Source organism: Manis pentadactyla, chromosome 7 (assembly GCF_030020395.1).
Source record: "Manis pentadactyla isolate mManPen7 chromosome 7, mManPen7.hap1, whole genome shotgun sequence".
Classification (NCBI taxonomy): domain Eukaryota; kingdom Metazoa; phylum Chordata; class Mammalia; order Pholidota; family Manidae; genus Manis; species Manis pentadactyla.
In genome coordinates, this window is record NC_080025.1 from 148,489,881 (window position 1) to 148,503,061 (window position 13,181).

General features: G+C 51.0%; 1 protein-coding gene across 3 annotated transcripts in view; it reads right to left on the minus strand.

Annotated features, from left to right (window-relative positions):
* PTPRN2 (protein tyrosine phosphatase receptor type N2) overlaps positions 1-13,181 on the minus strand; it is a 723,823-nt gene that overhangs the window by 90,000 nt on the left and 620,642 nt on the right. For all 3 annotated transcript variants that reach the window (XM_036899584.2, XM_036899583.2, XM_036899582.2), the window contains one exon: positions 7,840-8,052. In XM_036899584.2, coding sequence (XP_036755479.2) covers positions 7,840-8,052 — 213 coding nt within the window. The remainder of the gene's footprint in view (positions 1-7,839; positions 8,053-13,181) is intronic.

Here is a 13,181-nt window from a genome sequence, read left to right on the forward strand (position 1 = left end):
ACGGGCCCCCACTGTGGGCTCCCCCATGCCGGGTCTCCCTCGAGTCCTCGAGTCTCCCACACGCGATGCGGGAGCGGTTGTCGTCAGCTGGGTCTCCTCGGTCCCGCTGGCATTTGCCCTGTGCCCTGACTTCTCTCCCGGTAAACACGCGACTCCCGTGGTGCAGCTGGCCAGCGCCTCACCCTGCGCCGTGTCATCCTCGCTGCGTCCCACCAGTGTCCCTGCAGGGTTAAGGGTGGGCCTGGCTTCCTCTGGCGGTTCTCACTGCACGGCGGCCATCGGGGCCGCAGGTTTCCACTCGAGCTGCCAAGCGCCAGGCTGCCCGCAGAGATTCAGGCCTGCACGGGTGCTTCATCTGTGCATGGAGGGCCTTGCTGTGCCGACAGGGCTTCACAGAGCTGCTCGGGGCTGCTTCGCCGTGCAGACAGCGGCGCTGTGACACCAGGAGCCCCGGGGAGCTGGGAGATGAGCCTCCCTCTGCTCAGGGTCTGTCACGTCTCACGTGCACCTGCCTCAGCACCCCACCCTCTGGACCTCCTTCCCTGCCCCCCCCGTCTGACTCCTTGTCTGCTAGCTTCTCCCCCCGACTGCACTCCGCTTCAGAGGCACTCACGTCCTCAGCAGGGATCTGATCGGTGGGGTCTGCAGGTCTGCTGGGCACGCGCACCCTGCCTGCTCCTCCTTGGTGCCCCCGTGTGAGGCCCCTTGGTGTGGCGTGAGGGACACGCTTCCGTGGGCTGCGGTGGGTGAGGCAGACGGAGGGATCCTCCTGAAGGAAGATGGTCCGGGCCTCTCTCTGCCTCCTCACGCCCAGCTGGCTCTAGGTGGGCACCCGCGGGATGACAGGAACGTTCTCTGCGCTCCAGGGCCACCTCAGGGTGCCTTCCTCAGACATCTTGGCTTCTACAGATGAGTGTGGATTCCCTGTTTCCACTCCGGTTTTCCCTAGAAACACATGCTTTCTTTGCAGGTGGCATGTCCTCAGTTTTGGTTTAGAAACTGTGCCCCTGTCTCTGAGTCAGGCCTGAAGAAGAGAGAGCTCAGATGCAGCATGCAGGGAATTTAGGTAGACTATTTTACAGGGAATCTGTAATAAACACTCGGGAATGGAGGTTTGGATCAGGAACCAAGCCATTCAGGTGAATCCAACACCCGCCAACAAACACCTCTGAGCCGCCACAATCGCCACGACCCTCAGAACGCAGGGCCAAGACCCGCCTGCCCTTGTGAGCTTCTCTGACCTTCACCAGCCCGGTCAAGTGTGTACCGCTGCCCTCCCCTGAGTCAGGAAAGCGGCCTGACAGGGCCTGGTCCAGGCTCTGGCTGGATGGCCTCTTTCCGTGAGTGTGAATGCCAGGAAAGAAAGCAACTTAAAAAACGGGAGAGTGGCAGGAAAGAGAGGAGCAGGGCAGGAGGATGGCGGGGTTGGCGAGGGGCCGTCGCCCTCCCTGGGGGCTACGTCGGAGCAGCAGGGCACAGACGGGTCCACATGACACCTCTGCGTGGGGGGACCCGCCGTGCGCCTGAGGCAGGACCCTCTCTATGCTGCTCTGCCCCGGTGTGAACGCTGGGGACGCCCACCCTCCCCGCAGCCCTTGCACTGCTCCGTGGGCCTGCCCTTGGTGGGTCTGTCCCCACAGTGCTGTGAACACCCAGCACCCGGACGCCCCCCAGCCGTCGGGGTCCCACCCTCATGAGCCCACGTGGCACCTCCACCCGCTAGCTGGCTGTGCACCTGCAGAGTCTGGTTCCCCTCATGCCAGCTGCCTCTTGGCTACCTGTGGACTTGCATTGCTGACTATTGTTCACAGGTTTTTATGGCAAACTCCTCATCTACAAGAAACCAAACAGAGCAGAGAAATGACATCAACTTCTCCTGAACCTCCCACAGGGTCTCACACCACGAAGGAGGAGGGTGGGGGTCAGGCAGGTCTGTCCTGGCCTGGAGAGCATGGGCCCGGCCTGACCAGCTCAAAGGGCAGAGGGCAGAGCTTGGTGACCTAGGTGCCACCAAGTGTCCTTGTTCAGCTCTGCCACCACCAGCCATGGGGCCCGGGGCCAGTCACCGCTCATCTGACACTTATTTCCTCCACATGCCAAGTGCCTCAGCGGCACAGAAGAGTGGACGAGGCGGCAGGGCATGCTTTCAGGCAAATGGCCTGCGGGGAGGGTGCTGGGCAGCCAAGGGCCGGGTGGCAGGGAACGTTCCAGCTTGTGCAGGGTGTCCCCAGCGAGCTCCTGTGGCTCCCCTGAGGTGGAAGCGTGCCCTGATTCAGACAGCGACACTGCAAGGCCGACCAGAACATTCCCGTACTGAGTACAGCACGGCCCCTGGCCTGGTACCTGGAGGAGCCGCTGAGACTCGTTCCCCCTTGGCCAGTGCAGAGGGACTCAGACCCCGGCCAGGTGGGGAGCCCAGGTGGGGAGCCGCGCTGCCCGAGGGAACCCCTTGTTTTTCTCTAGGCAACAGTTACTCAAGGAAAAGTGGGATCTTAACAGGCTGCCAAACGCCGCAACAGAGTCACACAACTGAGCCTTGGAATGCACACACTCCACTCTCTTACTTTCCCGATGTCTCACTGAGTGGTCTGTTACTTTTAATTAAGTCTGATCTAATAACTACTGTCTGATCAAGGGAAGTGGCTTGCTATGTTAAGAAGGCAGCATGTTTTATTTTCATGTTTAGATACATCTCTGGCAATCTTTCCAGACTTCAGCCTCCTCAGAAAATCTATTTCCAAATCTCAGGAGCTATTTTTGAGGAAACATGTTGCACAGAAACTGCAGAGTGTAGCCCCTGCTTTTGGAAACTGCATGTTTGAAGATTTAAGAGTTAAGAGAAAAACACACTACAAATTCACACCTTTCAGAAAAGTCACACCTTCAGACTCACCGTGGAGAGCTGCCTGGAGGGTCCATCTGAGTTTGCAAAACCAAGCTCATCGGTCCTGACACTGATCATGAGAAGCAGAACGTACTTGCAAACACAGGTTCTCAAAATGTTTGGGATGAGAGGGTTCCTGTGCTCTCATCATGGCAAAAGTTTGCAAGTTGTCCTTAGGTTATCACTTGACTACCTAGAGAGGCATGCCATCGGGCAGCCATCAGACAGCGACACAGACGTACTTAGTAAGCCCAGGCTTGCTTCTGGGATCAGAGTCATGCCATGACAAGGCCTCAACCTCAGGTGCCTGGCTTCTGCTTGAGCAGATGAAATCACCTACTTGGAAAGTTTCCAGAGCATTCTACCTATAGCCCTTGGCAATACCAGCTGCTTCAGCAAAGACAAAATTAGAAAGATTCCCATACTCAGGCTTGACCAGGTTATAACAGAAAGAAATGTTCTTCAACAATATTTCAGGGCATCCTCCCATAAGCAGGATAGATTTTGCTTGTTGGAAATTTGCAAGAAAAGATATTTTGACCTGAAAATTTAAGTCTAAAGCAAAGGAAAGGCATTCTAAGCTACACAGCTGACTGTTTTAGGTGCATTTAGGCTATTTTAGAAACTTGCAGTGGGTCAGGCAAACCTCAAGAAACTCACCATCTTGCACCTAAATTGGAAAACATTTCTAGGACTAGTGATTACACCACTTACAGAGGATTAAGCTCAGCTACAAAACGAAGGATGCTTTAGTTCAGAGCCCAGGGGAACCAGCCAGTGTGGGGACACGCCCCCCCCTTTGGGAGCCTGGCTTTCCCTGCACAGAGGTGAGAGGCCAGGGCACCTCGGCTCACGGGTTCATCGGCCTGGGCCCAGGGAGAGTGCCCAAACAGCAGCCATCACCACGTCAGCACACTGATCATTGCTGTTCATGAGATGGGTGCCATGTGGCTGTTCCCCAGCAGTCCCATCACCCAAATGCATGCTTCTCTGAGTCTGATGCCAAAGGCCTCCAAGTAACAAGGAAGCCTGTTGGGTATTGTGAAATAAACCATCAAAAGGAGACCTGCTGAAAATTCTGCTGGAGACTCTGTCCTCATGTGGGGAAGGGAGGGTGGGTTGGCAGAAGACTAAGCTTGCTGCCCCAGGATGATCAAAGCCTCAAAGAAATGCATGCAACATTCAAAGAGACTCAGAGACGAAAGGGAGGGATGCCCTCTAATCATCTAACGACTTATTTCTGCAGTTTTACCCAATCGCCTTCCACAGAAATAGGACATCTATGTGAAAAAAATGTGCAATATATACCCGTATGCCACATGCCACAATTCTTTGGTGCCTGTGTACATGACTCTTAGTAAGCATGTGTGTGTACATATATGCTTAAATAAACCCACATATATTCATACGTGTATATGACACGACATGCTGATTTGGGGGGAAAAAGTGAAGAAACTGGCCTGTCGAGATAAGGAAGAGCACCTTTAATCCAAACACACTGTTTTAGACATTTAGAAGAAAAATAACATTTACTAAAACTGGGGAAAAGTTTGGTGGCAGTATTCCATTTTAACAAATGACCTTTAAAAATGGTCTTCATTTGTTCTAAAAGTTAATATACCCAATTTTTTCAAGTTTGAGCAAGTTAAACTTCCACAGATTATCTGGTGAGACTGACATCTTGTTAAATGTTAAAGAGTCTACCAAGAAAGATTCAATTCTCCAATAGGTAAAACAAACAACATATCACACATATACACGTGTGTAAGTAAACTAAGAAGGGTTTAAGATGCTGACTCTATCAAATAGTTCTACTATAAGGAAGAAAAGAAAAAATGTGTAAACATGTTTGCATTAGAATCTAATAATGCAAAAATACTCAGTATTTTGAAACAGCTTTAAGAAAAGTCTACTGATGATTCAGGAACATTCCACCCAAAGCCCCAAACCATGAACTGCAAGTACAGGGGGTGCCACACAGACTGCCTGGGACTTCAGGGGACCCCATCATGAGGTGCATGTTCTAAGGGCTCACACAGACCATGCCTTGTGGAGGTTGAACAGCGCCAGGGGCCTTCCTGCTGAACGTTCCTTATAATGACAGTACCACTGTGCTGTTTAACTGGGACACATGGACATTCCTTCTCGAGTTTCTGGGAAGAAGGACTCCTACTCCAGAGGTGCCTCCTCCAGACACCAGCTCTGAGCTCCTCTCCTCCCCACTCCATCCGTCAGAAGGCCTGTGCTCCAACTCCCCTGCTAAGAACACCTAGTTCTCTCCTTTTAAGGGGAACTTCCTATTCTGGCATTAAGGCAACATTTCATTGCCAACTCCCATTCTCCCATTCCTACATCCCTTACTTCCAACCTAACTCACAATCATCTATTCCTCTTTCAGAAACTTTATACAAATAAATTGAGTGTTTCCATGAAATAAAGCATAATCTCACATGGTTCAGTTTTCCTTGCAACCCAATGATGAGAATTAGAACAAATTCCACCCACATCACCTTGTTTGTAGAGTAGTATTAGCAAAATGCTGAAGTCTCAAGGATTTAAAAATAAAGCATTGAAGCAACCTCTCCTGAGATTAATCGTTTTATGTTTGCAATACTTAAATAAACCTTTTCAGACAGATTTTTAAACTTGAAGCTGGGGAGGGTGTCTCAGTGGCTGCTAGAGAAAACCCAAATGAGGTATGGGCACATTAATGAATTAATACCTGCTTCATTTACAAATCTAAGTACCCACTGTTTGTGACTAAGGTGTTAGGGGTCCTAAATACATGACTCAGCTAAATTTGGAGCTGACAATCAGGAAATCCCCATCCCCAGGTGCTGGGTGCCGCTCCACTGAAAGTAAAACTGGAACAACGCAACAGTCCAGCCCCGGCATTTCCTTGCCAGTGAGCAGTCCTCTCTGATGGAGGCAAACCTCCACATTTAATGAAAATAGTTCCCTAAAGGGTGTTTTGTAGTGAGTTCAACACTATGCCCACCAGAAAATCCTTATAATAATTTCAATTCCAAATTTTCCTAGATCATTTATCTAAAGGAAAAGTTTTTCTCTAGCTTTTCCCCCCTTTTTTATTAATCTGGATTGAAGAAAAGCACACATTTCATTTATTGTCTGGATTACAGGTTCTTATTAAACAAACCAGAGCTCATTATAAAATCAATATCAACTTAACCACCATGCCCCCAGGAGGAACAGCAAAAAGGTCACTCCGAGAAATTCAAACAATTTTCCTGCTGGAAGGGCATGATTTTAATTACAGATACTATTAATTAGAGCTGTCACTGGGAAGATTTTTTTCTGTTAATTATCACAGACTCAGTTCTAAGTATGCATTTTCAACCTGCATTTTTGTTAAAATTGGTCCTTTTCTCAAGTCCGACCTTTCCATTCTATCAATATTTTATATTTGAATTTCAAAGTGTATCAAAGGGTGCCATGCTTTCTAAAAACCTACCCTGTATGATCTTCTGTCTCTTGCACATGGAACAGAACTGATGTGATAGTTTATTTATGTGCTGGCACAGATTTGGCCCAGAAGACCCAGTATCCTACATTGACGGCCTTGCTCAATAGAGTTTCCGGATAAATTCTTACTAGTTTATGTGACATTTTTTTCAAGGCTTCTTCTTCAAACGTGATTTTTCTTTTGCTTTGAAGCAAAGCTGTGGGCTGCGATTGAAATGCCATCTTCCACACATCTGAAGTTGCCATTTCTTTATAAGAAAAGATTGTACTGACCAGGCTCATGACCTCCTCCAGAAAAGTAGAGGTTTTTTACATTCAGTGACAGTACCAAGGATTCTGAAATGGGGGGGTGGGGGGTGGAGTGCTATCTCCTGTCTCTTTTGAGCATAGTGATTTTATAAATTCATCCCTGCTCCTTGTGCAACAGGGTCAGGACAGCCCACAGAGCATTAAAAACCAGCTCAGACAGCTGGGGAGGGCACTTGGCAGAACAGTTCCCCCTGGGGCTGGGGTGGATTCTAGGAGTTTGAGAGCCCCACCCCCCTCCATATAACTGTTGATAGAATAACATTTAACTTACACATGATCGTGAAATGTATTATTTAGGAGACATTCTACACATTTTAATCATGTGACTAGAGAAAATCTAGTCCAGCAGGAGAAAATCTTCTACAAATGTATGTTGATTGAACTTTTCAAACAATTAGGTTAGGAAGTTATTTTACCTTCCCAAATGGGAAAATACACTTGGAGTTAAATGAGATTTTGGGTTAAAAGAAATCAAATGCCCTGACTTATATATATTCTGGATTGCACTGCTTTAAAGCTAAAGGCATATTCTCACTATAAGACATTGTTAAATATGAAGCGCCTGCCACAGAACTGCCAAAAACTCTGTGAAATTTTTTTATGTCCAGTTTGGTCTGAACCCGCCTTCCTCATGTTATCCTTGGCTTCTGATTTGTTTCAGGTGTGTCTGGAATATTTCTGTATTCCAGCTGCTTCCATTGTTCCCATGGAGGCACCCTCAGTTTACTTCCCATTTGTCAGCATTATATTTCACTTTATCCCAATAATAGCAGAGGGTGGCAATGGATCAGGTCAGAGGATCTTCCCATATAAAACCCTGAGGAAGTCAATGCTTTAAGAGGCATCTTCAAACATCTACACAACCCATTTATCTTGCAACTCTGGCATTGTTCATGAATAGTGGCCAGACTAAGAAAGATAACAGATAATATATCATGCATGTATTGTACTTTGTCCACATTTCTGATTAGCAATCCCTTTCACAGCTGGCATGAGACAGTCCAAGAACAGCCTGAGGTTAATATAGAGCAGGGAGACTGGCTGCAAGGCGTCTACGGGAATGTTAAGACGTTTCAAACTGTTGGGAATGAGGGAGGGGCCAGACACGAGTTTAATCTCTCTGTTCAACTGATGAGTGGAATCAAGAAAAAATGTCTCTTTACCTGGTAGGCGGCGGTGGGATCTGGGCCTAGGCCGCCCCGAAGTCCTGAGAGCTTCTCCTTCATTCTGGACTGAGAGGTGTGGCGCAGGCAGTAGGCGACCCCGGAGGCCAGGAGGACCCCCACGATGGCGATGACGGAGATCAGGGTGAGCACGATGAACTTGGTGGAGTCCTCTTGCTCGGCCTGATGAGGCGAAAGCTTGAGTTTGCTTTTCTGCAGAACAGAAGAGGGGGGAAAGGTTAGTAACTAACAAATCATGAGCTCTTAAAAACCACCCTTTTCAAACGCAACTTAAAATGTAAAGCTCAACACAGCAGGAGGGCCACAGAACGGCACCCCAGAAGATGAGAGGTCACTCTGAATGGCGCCCTACAGACTGCAGGGTTTCCAAGAGCAAAGTTGAAGACACCGCTTTTTCTTTCTCAATGGCGGCTGTTTTTCAAACTCAACAATGTAGAGTATTTGGCAGCTCATTTCCTACCGGACGAGAAATAAAGGGTTCATCCCTTCTTGCCAGTGGGTCTGAGGGAAACGCAGCGATGCAGCCAGAGCGCATCACACACACACGTGTGCCCGGCGCAGGGGCGCGGAGGGGCGCCCAGGCCTGTGCGGAGGAGGAGGAGGGGCCCGGCGCAGGGGCCGGCATCGCAGAGCTGCGCGCACGGGCGCCCTCGGGTGCGCCTGCTTCACAGGAGCCGCGGGGCCTGGGCGCGGGCCCGCCCGGGGTCCCCTGCTCCGCAGTGCGAGGTAGGGGAGCCGAGGCCCGCCAGGTTCTCGACGCTTCATGGGGGTGGGGGCGAGAAAGCGCTCCTGCTGCTTGTCCCTGGTCCCCTCGTGCGGGAGGTGCACGGTGCCCGCCCTCATTAGCTTCTTTATGAGGCGTATTAGCAACAATTAGAAGCTCCCGGGAGCACGGTGGACGCGGGCGGTGCTGCCAGGACGGCGCCCCCCGCAACTACCCGGGAAACGGACGGAAACGCGCCCCCCACCCAGGCCCGGTTGCTGCAAGATGAGAACAATTAGCAAACTCCTCTCCACCACCTAATTTCGCGTGGTAACAAAATGGATTTTTCCCCATGAATGCCCGGCCGGCCTATTCATTCTCTCTCCTCGATTAGCGGTTCTCTGCTCCGCATTCAGCCTCCAAACCCTCCATTTCCTCCCGTCCCGAGCGTACACAGGGCCTCCGACGTCAGGCCGGGCCGTTTTTACCTTGTGATCATAAAGGCCACCGAAGCAATTATCGCCGGTCTTGACTGGAAAAGCTGGTCATTAATTAGCCTCCTTTTGCCTTGGGTGCCGCGGATTAGCTGGTGCCGGGACTGAGTTAATGGAAACGCGGGTTAAATGAGAAAAGACGCCGGATTTCTTGCCTGGGTGCGCGGCTCGGAGGCGCGCGGAGGAGGGGGGGGCGGGGGTCCGGGGGTCCGGGCGGGGCGCCCCAGCTCGGAGTGAGCGGCGCGAGACCCCCCTCCCGGCCCCCCCACTCCCGTCTCCCGCCCCCACCGCCGCGACCGTCAAGGAGTGACGGGGGGCGCCGCTGACCCACCCCCAAAGGCGGAAGGCGCTCCGACGCTCGCCACCCACGTTCTCCTCCCGCGCGGGGCGACAGCCAAAACTGCGTAACTAAACGGGGGGGACCCAACCGGGCGCCGCGCGACCAGGCGGGGCGGGAGGGAACGCCACCTCCCCGGCCCGGCCACGCGGCTCGCGCGAGGCGCTCTGTGCGGCGAGCCCGTCGGGCCGCTCGGTGCGCGGGGCGGCGAGGGCGCGGCCCTGACCCGGCTCGGGACGCTCCGTCCAGGGCCACCTCCGCCGCGCCCGGCTCGCGCTCCGAGGTTGGGGCCGGCCCCCCAGCTGCCCCTCTGCTCCCCGAGAGAGGCCCGAATAGGCACCTCCTGGGGGTCCTTCCAGGAGCTCGGCGTGCGTCCCCGCGCCGCCCCGGCCGGACCGCCTCTTTTCGGCAGACGGAGCGGGGACGACAACAAAGGCCGCAGCGCGGCAGGCCGGGGAGGCGTCCCGCTGCCCCTCTCCTGGTCACTGCGCGCCCCCCACTCTGCCGAGGGCGCCTGGCAGACTCCGCGCTCCGATCTCGGTCGAGCGCCCGGGCTGGGGGTCCGGCCCAGGCGGCGGGAGGACCTCGCGCCTGCACGAGGCCCACTGCTCCCGGGGCTTCCGGAACCTTCCTCCCCGCGACGCGAGGCGCACACGCGCGCGGTGACCAGCCGGCCCCGAGGGGACGCGCAGGGCCTCAGGCCGCGGCCCGCACGCATCTGCGCGCTTGGCAGACGGTCGCCCGCGCGCCGGGGACCGAGGCCCGGAGCCGGCCCCATCGGGGGCTCGCCGTGTCAGGGGCAACCGCAGCCCGGCTGTCGCTCGGTTCCAGGCGAGGGGCCATGGATTCGCAGGGGCCTCACCGAGGAGCCCATACCGTTAACCCGGCCCGGGTCTGGGCGCAGCACTCTTACTACCGAGGCTGGGCCCTTGTCGTCGGAAACCGACGGTCCCTGTGACCCGCGATGCGCCCGGCCTGCGTCGGGGGCAGAATGGGGCCTGCCAGGCTGCCCCTCGCGCTGCACGCTTAGAATTTACTCAAAGGTCAAAGAAAACTGTCAAGGAGAGTGATTACCCAAACAGCTCGGGCCCCTCCTCCTGACTGCCCAGCCCCTGCTGGGTCCCGGGAGCTCCCGGAGGATGGGGGGAGCAGGCGGGAAAGAGGACGGGACCCCAGGGCATGGAGTCTCATTTTCTGTGGGCTCCCCCAGCTCCCCTCTGTCCAGCAGGGAAGGGGTGACAATGGTACCCAGGCTAGGTGGGAGCAAGAGCCCCTTTCCTGCAGCCAGGGGAGGGGGCCGGTGAGGCTGTGGACAGCGGGCAGGTGGTCGCAGCCGGGCCTGGACCGCACCTGGGCGAGAGAGAAGAGGGGTCTGACCCCGAGGGGAGGCGGTGGTTGGGCAGAAGGACCCGCGGAGTCCGGCCAGTCTGAGGTTGAGGTCGCAGGATCCTAGGGCCGGGCTGGGAACCCCTCCGTACAGCGGGCTCGCCAGCACTGAAAAGCCACTATTCCCTGGGTCCCCCCAATGGTCTCAACATCCTGTCTAGTGAGCAGGGGAGGGTTGGGCAGGGAGGGAAACTGTTGGCTGCAAGTCAGGTCTCAAGAATCTCCGAGGAAATAAAAATTTACATAAATTATTTTTTCCTTTTTTAAATTAGAGAGTGAACTCCTTTCTTGGCATAGTGATTGAGTTTTAAAAACTTTATGATTATTTTATTTCCTTTCTTTTTGTGGAGTTAAAACAAAACAAAACTTCAAACCCCTGCTAAGCAGGAGCTTTAAGAGGAAGAAACAAGTCGGCTTCTGCTTAACAGTGAGTTTGAGGCACAGTCCTGCCCCAGGTGTGACTTGGGCGGGCCTCAGCACCCTCCCTTCCTGGCGCCCTGCTCCCCAGGGTCCAACTACAGGTGCTTTCCTGAAATCTTGTCCTGTGGCTGGGCCCTGCCAAGAGCTCATGACTAATTAGAGGCATCTTGTCAGTCTTGACTTGAAATTGAAAGAAAATAGTGTTTAAATATTTATGACTTTGACATTTACAGTCAGTCGTCTTTTAAAAATGGAACACCTCCTTCTGTACAGTGGCAGCTTGCTTCCCTGAAAGTTTGGATCAGGGGAGGGGAGAGAAAGAAGCAATCCTGAGAAACATGGTCACACCAAGGGCCGGGGGCTTCCATGTGCCTCAGGATGTAGGAGACCCACGTACAAGCTATTAATTCTGTTTTCAGATGCAGGAAAAGCATGGTCTTAAAAATAATCAGTAATAAGTGAACTTTATATCAGGTTAGTTGTGTCTTGAGAATAAATTGAAGTACAATATTGCATATTTCTGCCACCCAATCATCTCCACCTGCAACTCCTTGAATTTAGAATATAAAGTATTGCAAAAGCTGTGATTTGAAGTAAATGTGTGACCACAGAGACAGTTTGTGAAACTGCTCTTAGAAATTAGAAGCCACAGACATTGTCCTGACCTATTTAAACTATTTGATCTTGCTTATAAGTGAAGGTGCATGTGGCTTCTCTTACATTATCTTCTGAGCCATTTATGGCAAAATATCTTCAAAACATTTTTTCCCTAGCTGCTCATGTGGTGAGCTCAAAAGAAAAGAGAACATTCTATGCCCAAACTTGATTATTAGAACCAAGGCAGCCATGCAAATTTGAAACTTCACAGTAACAAGTAATTGTTGACAGGAAGTAAAATTTACTATTTTTTCAAGGCTGTGCAATGTGACCAGGGAACGAGAATAATTCATTATCTAAGTCACTGACTTCAAGTTTAAAATACACTTGTACCCAAAAACATGGGTACAGGCATTCATTTTCATGAATATTGAACTGTAATATCACAGACTTTTTCATTTATTTCTGAGGAGTTTGATGTTCCTCTGCACGTTTACTTTACTATAATTGTAAAGACCTTTCTCTCTGTAAAATTTAGAAATCAATTTTAGAGACGCTGAAGAGTCACTATACTAAGTCTGTCTTTGGTTTCCCAGATGAATCATCTTAGAATTATTTGGAAATTTCATGCCGAATTTACTAAAATATAGTGTCACTTTAAAGCTGATAATAAATTTTATTAGTTTTCAGGCCATGGGAATGACCAAGCTTAAAAATATGAGGGGAGTGGTCTTAAAATATTTTAAAAGTATTTTTTAAAGCTGTTAACTGAACTATTTTTAATTTGGAATTCGCCACAGAATTCTAATAAATGAGAGAAGTCAGGCGGAAATAATCATGTATTAATTCTCTGCATTACAAAATCTTTTCAGAAGCTATTATCAGAGCAAGAGGCATTGCGGTCTGAATTCAGGGTGGGAGAAATCCTTTGTGCAACTGAAAGCTATTGTTCCTCTGTGCAGATGAAATTGTACTTGCAAATCTGCCATTCAAGTAGCCAAAAAAAAAAAAAGCCTATATGGTCAAAAGAAAATAATCTCCAAGATGTAATTATTCTTAACTATAAACTGTAATGTAAAGAAGCGGGGATACTCTGTTTTAAAGTAGGGTATTTGTTGATGTTTTTTCAGGCGTAGGCATAAAAGTAAACATACAAAAGATAGTAAATTGTTTATTTGCCGTCTTTAAGAACATCACTTCTGGGGAAATACCCTTTTAAGGTATCACGGAAGATTTACGATATTTATGTTTAAAGGGAGAAAAACTACCCTCGTGTGAACTAATTTTTAGTAGAGCTTGATAAACAGCAAATTGTCTCGTGGAGAATAGAGGGCGACCAGCTGAGAACACACCGAAATGGATCGGCCCCCCAGGAGAAAGCCTG